Source organism: Pipistrellus hanaki (genome assembly GCF_964339955.1).
Source record: "Pipistrellus hanaki genome assembly, chromosome: 2".
Taxonomy (NCBI): domain Eukaryota; kingdom Metazoa; phylum Chordata; class Mammalia; order Chiroptera; family Vespertilionidae; genus Pipistrellus; species Pipistrellus hanaki.
The window spans coordinates 55651090-55664542 of NC_140504.1; the positions used below are offsets into that span (position 1 = coordinate 55651090).

Consider the following 13453-nt stretch of genomic DNA (forward strand, 5'->3'; position numbering starts at 1 on the left):
TTTGTCTACAATCTACCTCTCAGGTTGTTGTAAAGACAAAAATTAGGAAAAGTCCAGACCTAACAAGCATTAAAAGCTCAATAAATGTTGCGTGTTATTTTTCTCTTCATTTCTTACAAAGGTGTCAATATTTCTTCACATGAAGCTACTTCTCTTTTCTCTAATAACTGCCTTCCTACCTCTATCAAAAGTGATGAAGAGCATCAACCTGTGAACCAAAGGGTCCTAGGTTCGATTCTGGGCAAGGGCACATACCTTGGTTGCAGGCTCCTTGGGTCCTGGTCCTGGTCAGAGGCAATCAATTGATGTGTTTCTCTCATGTTGATGTTTCTCTGTCTTTCCCTCTCTCTTCCATTCTCCCTAAAAATCAATGGAAAAATATCCTGGGGTGAGGATTAAAATAATAATAATAATGATGATGATGATGATGATAAATAATAAATAATAATAATAATGATAAAAGTTTTTTTTTTAAAGTGATGAAAAATTTCGAAGTTGTAAATTATATATAATTTTTGGATTCTTATTAAAACTAGATACTTTATTAAAAATACTGTGGGCCCAGTGCATGAATTCCTGCACCTTGAAAGGAACTGTGGGCTGCAAGGCTGCAGTGGGCACAGGGGCTGGTCTTAGCTCATCCTCTGTACCCCCGCCCAACCCCTCCCACTGCTGCCCCAGTCCCCTGTCTGCTGGCAGTCCTGCTCCCACCGCCACTGCTCTCAGGTGCTGACAGCAAAGACCCCACTCACACCTGCTGATAACGCAGAGTGATTGGGACCGTTGCCAGCAGCGGGTGCAAACAGGACTGGCACCGTCAGTGGGTACAAGCAGCGGCTGTTGCCCCAATTGCCCCTCAGGAGCAGGGGGAGATGGAGAAACCCTCAGGGGCAGTCGGGGCTTGCAGCCACTGCTCGCACCTGCTGACCTGCTGACAGTACTGAGCAACTGGGGCCGGTGTGGGCAGCGGGTGCGAGTGGGGCCAGTGCCAGCAGCAGGGGTAAGTGGCAGGCAGGACCATGGCATATAGGAGCAAAGAATTTTCAGTAACCACCAGAGGCTCGTCACAATGACAGCAACTGGCACCCCACCTTGGTCTGGTTTCCCTGCTCACCTGCTCCACCATCCCATCACAATCGACACCCGCCATGATCCACACATGCCCCCTGGTGGTCAGTGCATGTCATAGCAACTGGTTGTTCGGTTATTCAGCTATTTGGTCTATTACCATATTAGCCTTTTATTATATAGGATAACAACTCCCAAAGGGAAAAAATAAAAAATATCACACATACACACACACACACACACACACACACAGAGATATAATGGTATATACTTATATGCTTGTTCTTTCTTTAGCTGACTTTCCTGTCCCAAATATAACTGAGCTTGGAAACCCAGCTACAAACATCAAAAGAATAATTTGTTCAACCTCTGGAGGTTTTCCAAAGCCTCACCTCTCCTGGTTGGAAAAGGGAAAAGAATTAAATGCCATCAGCACAACAGTTTCCCAAGACCTTCAAACTGAGCTCTACACTATTAGCAGTGAACTGGACTTCAATGTGACAAACAACCACAGCTTCACATGTCTGGTCAAGTATGGAAACTTAACAGTATCACAGATCTTCAACTGGCAAAAATGTAAGTCACGTCCTGGGAAGTTTCTACTGTGGAGAATCTAAAAGGAAAATAACTCAGCCCGATATAGTTTAGAATTGTGCATATCGACTTGGACTCTATTTTAGACGAGCAAATAAAATGAAATAAAACATTATTGTGACATACTAAGGTCACTCACTGTACAAGGTATGACTATGTTAATAGATTAATTTTCTTTTCTTTTTTCTTTTTTTTTTAAGTGATTTTAAAAATATATATATATTTTATTGATTTTGTACAGAGAGGAAGGGAGAGAGACAGAGAGTTAGAAACATCGATGAGAAAGAGTCATCGATCAGCTGCCTCTTGCACACCCCCAACCGGGGATATGCCCGCAACCAAGGTACATGCCCTTGACCAGAATTGAACCCGGGACCCTTCAGTCCCCAAGCCGACGCTCTATCCATTGAGCCAAACCAGTCCCGGCTAATTTTATTTTCTTTAATAAACATTCTAAAATTTAGAGTCCATGTAAGTGCTATTCATCAAATAGTCATCTTAGGAAGTTATTACGACAATGTTGTTGTGCTTGAAAGCACTAACATTTGTCCTTCTTAGAAACTGCCCTCAGGTCTTTGGCAGTTTCTTTTTGGGCATAGCCTTTCCTTGGTCCCATGGCGTCAGTCATTGTCTTTTGTGGGTGACAGTGTGTTTAAAGAACTACGGCTTCATTCAGAACCAGGTCTAGCGAAGGATGAATAAAAACAACCATGGACAATGCCTGAAAAAATACGTCTTTTTTGAGCAAATATCATGACCAGATATGTTTAAAAATGGTAAACTTAGAGAATTTTCTTTTCTCAAGAAATGAAATCATCTGAAAATATAAAATGGAAAAGGTTGGGTTTATATAAATTTATGCATGACAAACCCATAATGGGCTGTTACAAGAGAACCCAGATACTCAAGATGCATGTCTTACTTGTATGCCTGATTATATAGAGAAACAACAGGCCTCTTTCTCACCTCCCAGCCCCACTCCCAACAATGTGTTCTGTGGCTCCATAGTAAGAAACAACACACTGAGTTTACTATACAGTGGCATATAAGTGTATAGTATATAATGTATAGTGTGTCTTACGAGTTCCTCTTGTCTTACCTGTAGTAGAGAAGATATTTTAGATAATCTCATAGTTCATTCTAATGATTTACTCTAGATCTTTCTGTCTTGAGATGGATTCTTTATTTTCCTCAATAAGATAATGAGATAAAATTTGCCAGGGAAAAATAGTTCAAATATATAACATTTTGATGATTTTATTTATAGTCCAAAATCCTCTCTCTCAGTCATCTTTATGTATTCTCAACAATGTGTAAAAATTAATCTGAATTATATAGTAAATATTATCTGTTAATTCAGCATTACTTTTCACTTAATTTATCATTATTTAATCAATTTTCGATTATGACTGAGGTGGGAAGTAATAACAAATCAGTAATAGCAGTTTCAGTCACATTTTATTTTGGACATTATTTACATTTGAAATACGGGCATATATGATATTCTAGGTCAGAGGTTGGCAAAATTTTTCAGAAAAGAGCCAGATAGAAAATACTTTAGTCTTATAGGTCATATGGTCTCTTGCAACAGCTCAAATCTGCTATTATAGAATGAGAGCAGCCATAGACAAAACGTAAGTGAAGAACATTGCTATGTTCCAACAAAAGTTGTATTTTTAAAATTAGGTGGTAGGCCATACTTGGCCTGTGCATGGTAGTTTGATAATTTATAGGAAATAGAATGTAGCCCTTCAATAAAAAGGTGGAGCTATATTTAAAGATGATATTATTAGACAACCAGCTTTATCATATTTTCCCTAATAGGCCTTTTCTCAATTCTTTCTTCATGCTAAAGAGGAGGAGAATCCTATTTCAGTCTAATTCAAAAATATGAGTTCTTTGCCCTATTTGGTCTACATTCACTATGATTAATGAAGAGATGATTAAGTGTATGTGTTTATTCATTCCTTTATTCAATCATTAGGTAGTTACCACATCGCAAGCATTTTGCTACATACTAGTGTTGTCTCTATGGTAAGAGAGCTTTAGTGTATAAACACTTCAAACCTTGTTGACTGAAGGCATCACTTAGAGTCAAAGCAAATAATGCATTTGTGTGTGACCAAGGACTGACTGCATAACCCAGGCCTGCAGGGGAAGGCAGTTAGGAGTGACTGGGCTGGCAGAGGAGGGCAGTTTGGGGGTGACCAGGCCTGTAGGGGAGGGCAGTTGGGGTGACCAGGCCAGCAGGGGAGAGCAATTAGGGGCAATTGGGCCATCAAGGGAGCAGTTAGATGTTGATCAGGCTGGCAGGCAGAAGCAGTTAGGGGCAATCAGGCAGGCAGGAAGGTGAGCAGTTAGGAGCCAGCAGTCCTAGATTGTGAGAGGGATGTCCAAATGCCCTTGAGGGGTCCCTGATTGGAGAGAGTGCAGGCTGTGCTGAGGGACCACACCCCTGTGCACAAATTTTGTGCATCAGGCCTCTAGTATAATATACAGATTTAGAAATCATTTATTGTTTCAAACTTTGGGTGTGGATGAGATCACACAGGAGGACTGGGGTCAGTGGCAAAAGAATGGGACAACAAATGGAACCATGGGGAAACAACAAAATTTAAAGGACAAAAAGAGGAAGAAGAACCTTAAAAACAAAAACAAAAAATTGAGTCACAACCAGAAGAAACAGAAAAATGTGGTGTCATGGAAGTCCAAGGTGGAAAACATTTCAACTTTTGAAATTTATCCACAAAGCTTGGTAATCAGAAATATGAGAAACAATAAGTTAGTGTTTAATATTTATTGTAAGCTACTCCAGAAAAACCGGAAGAGGATGAGCTATGAATATTCCTTTTCATTGTGTTCCTGCCCTTTCTCCAGATGTTGTTGCTAACTATTGCCCTAAGGGGTTGAAAAATAAAAGCTGCTCCTGAGCAGGAGGGACAGAGCAGCACCATATACACCGTTCTACCCACCCCACCCCCCACCTACATCCTTCCTTGTGTCCCTGGGTTCCCTCTGTTCCCTGTGTTCTGCATCAGATAGCCAGGATGATCCTACCTAATACCAAGCTACATCCACTCTCAGTTCTTTGCTGAGCCTCTTCTACCATTCCAGAAACTCTCTAGGCAGTATGTGAAAACTGTGTATCTGAAAATGAATGCAGAATGAAATCTTTAGTTGGTGACTAAGAGGGGTGTGTGTGTGTGTGTGTGTGTGTGTGTGTGTGTGTGTGTGTTAAGAGAGATGCTAAGAGAAAGGGAACAAGCATAACAGAGCTGGATAAGGATAAATAATATACATCTAGAACACAACATCAACTGATTATTAGTAATACATAGTAATATCAGCTATAAAAATGAGATACAAAGACAGGGTGGCTTTTAAAGTATCGCTTTAGAGTTCCTTTTATGCTAGCTTAATTCAGTAAGTACAAAAGTTCAAAATTTACTTTTATTTTTCACGTTCAATATCTGACATCTGGATATCAGCTGCCCACAAGTATATATCTGATTTGTGAGTTATCAAAGAAAATGCTATCAGCTGAGTAATGGAGAGCTGTCCAGGCAAAGAAGTGAAAAATACTCTTTACAGTTCTGTCAAAATAAGAGGCATACAATGGGTATCAAGCAATTGGAAACACATTAGAGCTAACACTATTCTTTTTCCTCCACAGCTCAGCCAGCACCCTCTCCTTTTAATCAGTTCTGGCTCTGGATCTTAATCCCAGTGGTTGGGATTTTTGTGATCTTTGTTATTGCAGTATTTTGTTATTGGCAGCTGTGCAACAGTAAGTGCTATCCTACTATCATCCTGTAAGCCAAGCTCTATTAGTACGGTTTAGCATCTCTCTGAGATTTTAAGCTATTCTCATTTTGGGAAAGTCTATGGAAATTTCAGTGTCTCCTTTCCATGGCTCAGCAAGTTCTGTTCACTCACTAGACAGACATTTCTTGAACACCTACTATGTGCCTGGCACTCTACCAGGCAATGGAGTTAAGGAGATAAGAAGTCACTGTCCTCAAGATACTAAAGTCTAATTTAGTACTTTCTTTCCCCCTCCCCCCCCCCAACTTTATAATATTTTCTTGGAGACACTGAGGCTTGCTAACTAAATGAAAACATTTCTGATGTAATGTGATATTCTAATTTTCGATTCAGAATTTGAGAAAAGTCATAAATGACAAGATTGGGGGACAGGAATCATTTTCTTGGATAAGGGTAAGATGCACTAACTGAGTTTGGAAACTACATAGCCACGAGTGATTTTACCAATTCTCAATTCTATAGAATACATTTTTGGATGGAAGATTAGGAGTGGTTGAGGAAAAAAGATACATCTAGGATATTTTCCCCTAAAAGTTTAAAAGTTTGACCTTACATTTATACTTCCTTTAATCTCTAATTAAATGAACTGCTAGGCCAGAGTTAAGGCCAAGTTTGCCATGAAGGAGTATCAGCCTTTCTTAGAGGAGAAATAATGTACATTTGAGGGGGAAAATGGGGAGAGAAATCTACTGATTTTCTCAACCTTCAACACAAAAAATGTCAAAGGTCAGAGAAAGCCAGAGATTCTTTGTTATGAACAACTCAACTTATGGGTAGGATAAGAAAGGTCTGGTGGCTCAAGGATGTTTCTGATACAGACTACCCAGCCTTATCCCTCTAGTTCAGGTTTCCCATCCTTAGTACTAAGGACATTTGGAACTGAATAATTATTTGTTTTAGGATGCTATTCTGTGCATTGAAGCATGTTTATCAGCATCCCTAGCTATACTCCCTTCATATCAATAGCACCCCTTGCCCCAGTAGTGACAATAAAAAATGTCTCCAAGCATTGAAAATGGCCCCTGTTGGGAAGGAGGTGGAAATCACCCCAGTTCTTAGCCAATCTGAAGGTTTGCTGAAATACATGGGCATTTTAAGGGAAACTCACCTAACTGAATTATTATTTTTATTATTTTTTGTGTTTATCTTCAAGGACCTGCTGAAAGATGTAGAGAGAGAAGAAGGAATAGGGAGAGTATGGAAATGAAAACAAGCTCCTCTATCATCTAAGGATTTAGAGAAGCATCAGGCTGAACAGGAAATGTGAAGGTAGCTCCCTTTAGCTCTTCTCTACCATAGTGGGACATATGAGATCATGGGCATCAGGAGGCACAGGGTTTTCTTCCTCTCAGCAGCAAATTTAAGATCTTCTACTTATTACCCCATCTTCTCAAAAACCTCTTTCAGATTACTCTAAACAAATGACTGGTATCTCTCTCTTCTTTCCCTGAAATTTCCTTCTTATAACCTCCTTTGCTGTTCTATTCTCCCATCTTGAAATGTTCCTCTCTTGCCAGCCAATTCAATGTTTTTCATTATATACAAAACACTAAGTTCATTTTGAAGTAATATTCCGGATCTAACTCCTTATTCTAATCATCTCATTTTCTATGTTTCCCTTAGTACTGATGGACATAGATTCATGTCATTTGAGTCACTCTATACTAACTCAGCAGCACCATCATTGTTCTCTCTGCCTTTTAGTAACAGAGTCATTCTACTGATCCAACCACAGAGCCAAATTTCATAAAGAATTATTTCTCATCAGGTTGGTGTGTGGCTCAGTGGTTGAGCATCGACCTATGAACCAGGAGGTCATGGTTCGATTCCCAGTCTGGGCAGGTGTCCGGATTGTGGACTCAATCCCCAGTAGGGGGCATTCAGGAGACAGCTGATCAACAATTCTCTTTCATCATTGAAAACATACCAACGTTCGCATCATGGGGGTGCTGGAAGGAGAAGAGAGGGAACAAGAAATGGAAAATCTACTTGAAAAAATAATGACAGAAAACTTCCTTAACTTTTTGAAGGAAGTTCACTTATAAGTCCAGGAAATACATAGAGTCCTTAACAAGATGAATCCAAAGAGGCCCGCACCAACATATGTCATAATTAAAATGCTAAAGGTTAAAGAGAAAGAGAGAATCTTAACCAGTCAGCTGCCATGCATCAAAATGGAAACCATCCCCACACGCCACGATATTTTGAATTTAATTTAAAAAAATCATCTGACTCTGGAGTTGAATATAAGACGTCATCTTCCTTTTCTTCGAGGCACTTGGTTAGATTATTTCTTCATCCGATGCCATTTCTGGGGACTGAACCTTATTTACACAATATAATATGCTTCAACTATAAATTCAATAATAAAATAATGATAATTTTCAATTCTACAGAAATATCAACAAAAGCAAATACAAAATAAAAATAAACCACCGACACAAAAAGCCTCGAAAACACTAAATTTTGTTGATGCTCCAAAGACCCAAACTGTAAAGAAATAATGAAAATGCATACTATATTTACCATTTTAGGTGTGAAATTCATGATAACACAAACAAATCTCAAGTGTCATAATGAACCAAAAAAAATCTCAAGTGTCACAGTGTTTATCTCTCGCACATCTAAGGGTCAGGGGTCCTCAAACTTTTTAAAGTGGGGGCCAGATCACGGTCCCTCAGAGAGCTGGAGGGCCGGACTATATGAACTACTAATTCCTACTGTAACACCTCGGCTGCGTTCACTGCCCAAAAAACCTGGCGGGCCGGATCAGACTCCTCTGCGGGCTGCATGTGGCCCACGGGCCATAGTTTGAAGACCCCTGGGTTAAAAGCAACAAGAGAAAATAAAAATAAATAAATAAATAAATAAATAAATAAATAAATACAGCAAGAGAAAGACAATTGGTTACTTATAAGGGAGTTCTCTATGACTGTTAGCTGATTTCTCAACAGAAGGGACACACTCAGGGGGCAGACTAAGTGAGCACCAAAGCCTCATTGAAACAAGTTCTGCCCCATAAGCATGTCTCCAGCATAGCAGTTCTTCCATTATAGACACAGCGAGTCCTCACAGCCAATTGTCCTGGAGGTCAATTCCTCCCAGTGACACCAAGAACAATCAAGACTTAACTACAACAAGGCTGTACACACAGTCCACAAAGAGGTGCACCAAGAGTGTCCACCTCAGGTAACTGGGAGGCTGACCCACTGGGCCATATAGGACACCTACCACACAAAGCCACCCTACCAACTCAGGGAAGCAGTGAAAATGCAGAGACAAAGAAACGGATTATAAGCAAAAGAAATGGAGGAAAACAAACAACTGAATATAGAGTTCAAAACCATGGTTATAAGGTTTTTCAAGAATTTCCTAGAAAAGGCTGATAAATTTAATGAGACCCTCGAGGATATGAAAAGGGACCAACTAAAAATTTAACATACACTGACTGAAATAAAAAATATTATACAGAGACCCAACAGCAGACAAGAGGAATGCAAGAATCAAGTCAAAGATTTGAAATACAAAGAAGCAAAAAACACTCAACTGGGAAAGAAAAAAGAAAAAAGAATCCAAAAATATGAAGATAGTGTAAGGAGCCTCTGGGACAACTTCAAGTGTACCAATATCAGAATTATGGGGGTTCCAGAAGAAGAGAGAGAGCAAGATACTGAAAACCTATTTGAAGAAATAATAACCAAAAACTTCCCCACCTGATGAAAGAAATAGACTCACAAGTCCAGGAAGCACACAGAATCCCAAACAAAAGGAATCCAAAGAGGATCACAACAAGACATCATAATTAAAATATCAAGAGCAAAAGACAAAGAGAGAATCTTAAAAGCAGCAAGAGAAAAACAGTTAATTACCTACAAGGTATTACTCATATGATTGTCAGCTGATTTCTCGACAGAAATCAGAAAGGGAGTGGACTGACAATTCTCAGGGGGGAAAGGGTGTGGGGGTTCAGGAAGAGCCTGGAAGAAATTGTACACCTATAGATGAGGACAGTGGGAGGGAGGTAAGGGCAGAGTGTGGTGTGGGAACCGGATGGAGGGGAACTATGGGGGATGGGGGGAGAAGAAACACATGTAATAATCTGAACAATAAAGATGTATTAAATTTTTTTTTTAATAACAGAAACAGATTTATGAATACAGAGAACATGTTGCCAGTTGCCAGATGGAAGCAGAGGAGAGAGGATGGGTGAAAAAGGTGTAGGGATTTGGAAGAACAAATTGATTGTTACAGAATAGTCATGGAAATGTAAAGGACAGGACAGGGAATATAGTAAAAAATATTCTAATAACTATATATGGTGTCAAATGGATATATTTATTGAGATGATCACTTAATAAGTTATGTAATGTCTAATTACTGGGATATACATCTGAAACTAATATAATGTATGCCAACTGTAATTGAAAAATAAAAATGATAACACAGTATACAGATGACGTCTTATAGAATGCAGACCTTAAACCTACATAATTTTATTAACTGATGTAATCCAAAAAAAGTCTACTTATTTATTTTTTAGTGATTTTTAAAAAATATGTTTTTATTGGCTTCAGAGAGAGAAAGGTGAGAGATAGAATCATTAATGATGAGAGAGAATCATCAACCAAATGTCTACTACATGCTCCCTATTGGGGATCAAGCCCACAAGCTGGGCTTGTGCTCTGGCAGGGAATCAATTCTCTTGATTCATGGGTCAATGCTCAACCACTGAGCCACACCTAATAAATTCAATTTAAAAAAGGGAAAGGAGCCCAAACCAGTTTGGTTCAGTGAACAGAGCATCGGTCTATGGACTGAAAGGTCCCAGGTTCGATTCAATCTCTCTCTCTCTCTCTCTCTCTCTCTCTCTCTCTCTCTCTATATATATATATATATATATATATATATATATATATATATATTTTTTTTTTTTTTTTTTTTAAAGGAACTCAAAACTGGTTTGGCTCAGTGGATAGAGAATCGGCCTGCAGACTGAAAGGTCCCGGGTTCAATTCCAGTCAAGGGCATGTACTTTGGTTGCAGGCACATCCCCAGTAGGGGGTGTGCAAGGAGGCAGCTGATCGATGATTCTCTCTCATTGATGTTTCTAACTCTCTAACCCTCTCTGTAAAAAATCAATAAAATATATATTTTTTTAAAAAAAAAAAAAAGGAAAAGGAAAAGGAATCCTATCTAATAAAAGGGTAATATGCAAATTAACCATCACTCTGTGACAAAATGTCAGCTCCTATAGCCACAGAAATGGAAGCATCAGTTGGAGCCACGGAGCCAAGCCTCTTGCATGCCCAGGCCGGCCGCTAGGGGAGACATGCAGGGAGTGCAGTGGGGAGACATGTGAGGAGTGAGCAAGGTTCCCTGTCTGGGGGTTCCAAATCCGCCATTGGTTCCTTTCACTGATGATTCCCCTCCTCACAGGTGCCGTCTCCACAAAAGCCATTCCGTGAAAATATGTCATGTCCTAATGGATGAATCCTAAACCAAATGGGTGTCACATCTGGACAACCTAACTCCCTTTAGAAAAAGACCTGGGAAGAGGGATTTAGGAATCACGAAGCCATCGTGACCTGCTTGGTATCTAGAACTGCTGTCAAACACAGGCTGTCTGAGACCCTCCCAAACACCACCTGAGCTAAACCTGAGAACCAAGATATTTTCAAGGCCCAAAGTTGACGAGGGTAAGAGGGTAAGCAAGCAGAACAGCCAACTCGACCAAAGCCGCAGGAGCCTAAGATAACGCAGAGAAATGTCCTGGCCACTGACACCCTCCCAGACGTGTGGGAGGCGTGTACGTGCAGAATTTAAGGCCACAGGCAGGAGGGAAAGTCGAAGCATGCCTAAGGATTTTTTGTACATGACCCACAGTCCAGAAGCAGCATTAGAATCAAGAAGCAAAGTTTTATCTCAGCGCTGGGGTGTTTAAAAGTATCTAAAAATAGCAGTTCCATCACTGAAATCCACTGCCATGTTTGCTGCCCATGGGAGGCGTGCAGAGAACTTTCAGGCAGCCCTATAACCTCCAGGGTGACAATGGCTCAGTAGAGGGAGAGACTGCAGCACTTTCGGTGTCCAAAGAGCTAGTGCCACAAACCTTGGCCTATCTGGAAGTTCGGTGCTGCTGGAAGTTGCTGGCCAGCCTTCTCCAGCAGGTGGAGAAAGGCTGAGAGAGGAGAGGCTGGTATGGTGGCTCCAATGGAACAAATCCTGTCGTTGTTTCTGTTACCTAGCCTCTGCACCCTCCAGGACGGCCTCAGTACCAGTGCAGAGGCGGCTTTGAAGAGGGTGGAGGTGAGCAGATGGTTTCTGACTTTAGATACCCAGTGAAACTCCTGTCAAGAACCTTTCTAGGGCTGGCAGGAAAACTCAGTAATGAGGGAAGAATAATGTCTCAAAACGAAGAGGTTGGGTTTTTTTTTGGTTTGTTTTTTGTTTGTTTTTTTGTTCTCATCAGCAAAATGCGAATATTACCTAAACCACAGACTTTGCGAGAATTAATTGAACTAAAATTGTGTAACAGCCAGGCTGAAGTGGATAGGTTGGTTGAGCGTGAGCATGGTCCTGTGCACGGAAAGGTTGCAGGTTTGATTCCAGCTCAGGGAACATACCTGGCACATACCTGGGTTTCAAGTTGGATCCCTGGTCAAGGCTCCTAAGGAAGGCAATTGAAGGGATGTTTCTTACACTGATGTTTCTCTCTCTAGGCCTCTCCCACTCTAAAAGTCAATGGGAAAATGAATTAATGCCGTATCTATAAATGTGGATAATCTAAAAAGAGAAAAAGAAGTGGGGTGCGGGGCCTAACAGGTTTGGCTCAGTGGATAGAGCATCGGCCTGCAGACTGAAGGGTCCCAGGTTCAATTCTGGTCAAGGGCATGTCCCTTGGTTGTGGGCACATCTCCAGTTGGGCTGTGCAGGAGGCAGCTGATCAATGTTTCTCTCATTGATGTTTCTCTCTATTCCTCTCCCTTCCTCTCTGTGAAAAAAATCAATAATATATACTTAGAAGAGAAAAAAACCATGGTAAAAGAGGTTGAATATACACTGTATAATTTAAAGCATGTAAAATAATATAACTTCTTAGGGGGATATATGTTATCTATACTAATAAAAGGAAAATATGCTAATTAGACCAGACATCTTTTGGACATCCATTCTGACGTCCTTCTGCACAAAGCCATGGTGGTGGGGGCCAAGGCTGAGGCCATTAGGGGCAATCAGGCCTGCAGGAGAAGGCACTTAGGGGCGACCAAGTCAGCAGGGGAGCAGTTAGGCATTGATCAGGCTGGCAGGGGAGTGGTTAGGGGGTGATCAGGCTGGCAGGCAGGCAAGTGGTTGGGAGCCAGCAGTCCTGGATTGTGAGAGGGATGTTTGACTGCCTGCAGGATCGGGCCTAAACCGGCAGTCAGATATCCCCTGAGTGGTCCCAGATTAGAGAGGGTTCAGGTTGGGCCGAGAGAGACCCCCTCCCCTATGCACGAATTTCATGCACCAGGCCTCTAGTTAAAAAAATAAAAGATGATTCCTGGCCAGTGTGGCTCACTTGGTTGGGTGTCATCCCATGAACCTAAAGTTTGCTGATTGATTCCTGGTCAGGGCACATTCCTGGGTTGTGGGCTCAAACCCCAGTTAGGGGGCATACAGTAGATAGCCAATGGATGTTTTGCTCTCACATTGATGTTTCACTCTTTCTCTCCTCCCTTCTTCTCTCTCTAGAAATCAATTTTAAAAAATAGATGAAATACCTGAGACATATAACAGGTTATATTTTACAAAAACATTTTATTTTAGTCTTATAAAAATCTCTACAAGCATGATCTTTCTATCTCCACTTTATGGGAGAGAAACACAAGAATCTTAGAGGTGAAATAATTTGCTAACGTCAGACAGAAGAGTAGCAGAACCAGAACTCAAACTGGACATCAGGCTCAGATTTCTTTCACACCACAGC

At 40.7% G+C, this 13453-nt stretch overlaps 2 protein-coding genes and 1 long non-coding RNA gene across 4 annotated transcripts in view; 2 read left to right on the forward strand and 1 right to left on the reverse strand.

Annotated features, from left to right (window-relative positions):
- Positions 1-13453, reverse strand: part of ADPRH (ADP-ribosylarginine hydrolase) — a 433494-nt gene that overhangs the window by 129888 nt on the left and 290153 nt on the right. The window lies entirely within an intron of this gene.
- Positions 1-13453, forward strand: part of LOC311616427 — a 152575-nt gene that overhangs the window by 109499 nt on the left and 29623 nt on the right. The gene's annotated exons all lie outside the window — the stretch shown is intronic.
- CD80 (CD80 molecule) overlaps positions 1-13453 on the forward strand; it is a 47374-nt gene that overhangs the window by 22711 nt on the left and 11210 nt on the right. The window contains exons 4-7 of one of the 2 annotated variants that reach the window (XM_084871739.1): positions 1363-1644; positions 5336-5449; positions 6641-6756; positions 10924-13195. In XM_084871739.1, the coding sequence (XP_084727865.1) occupies positions 1363-1644; positions 5336-5449; positions 6641-6717 (473 nt within the window). In that variant the 3' untranslated portion in view covers positions 6718-6756; positions 10924-13195. Of the gene's footprint in view, positions 1-1362; positions 1645-5335; positions 5450-6640; positions 6757-10923; positions 13196-13453 lie in introns of those variants that run through there. The other variant, XM_084871738.1, reaches the window with a different exon arrangement.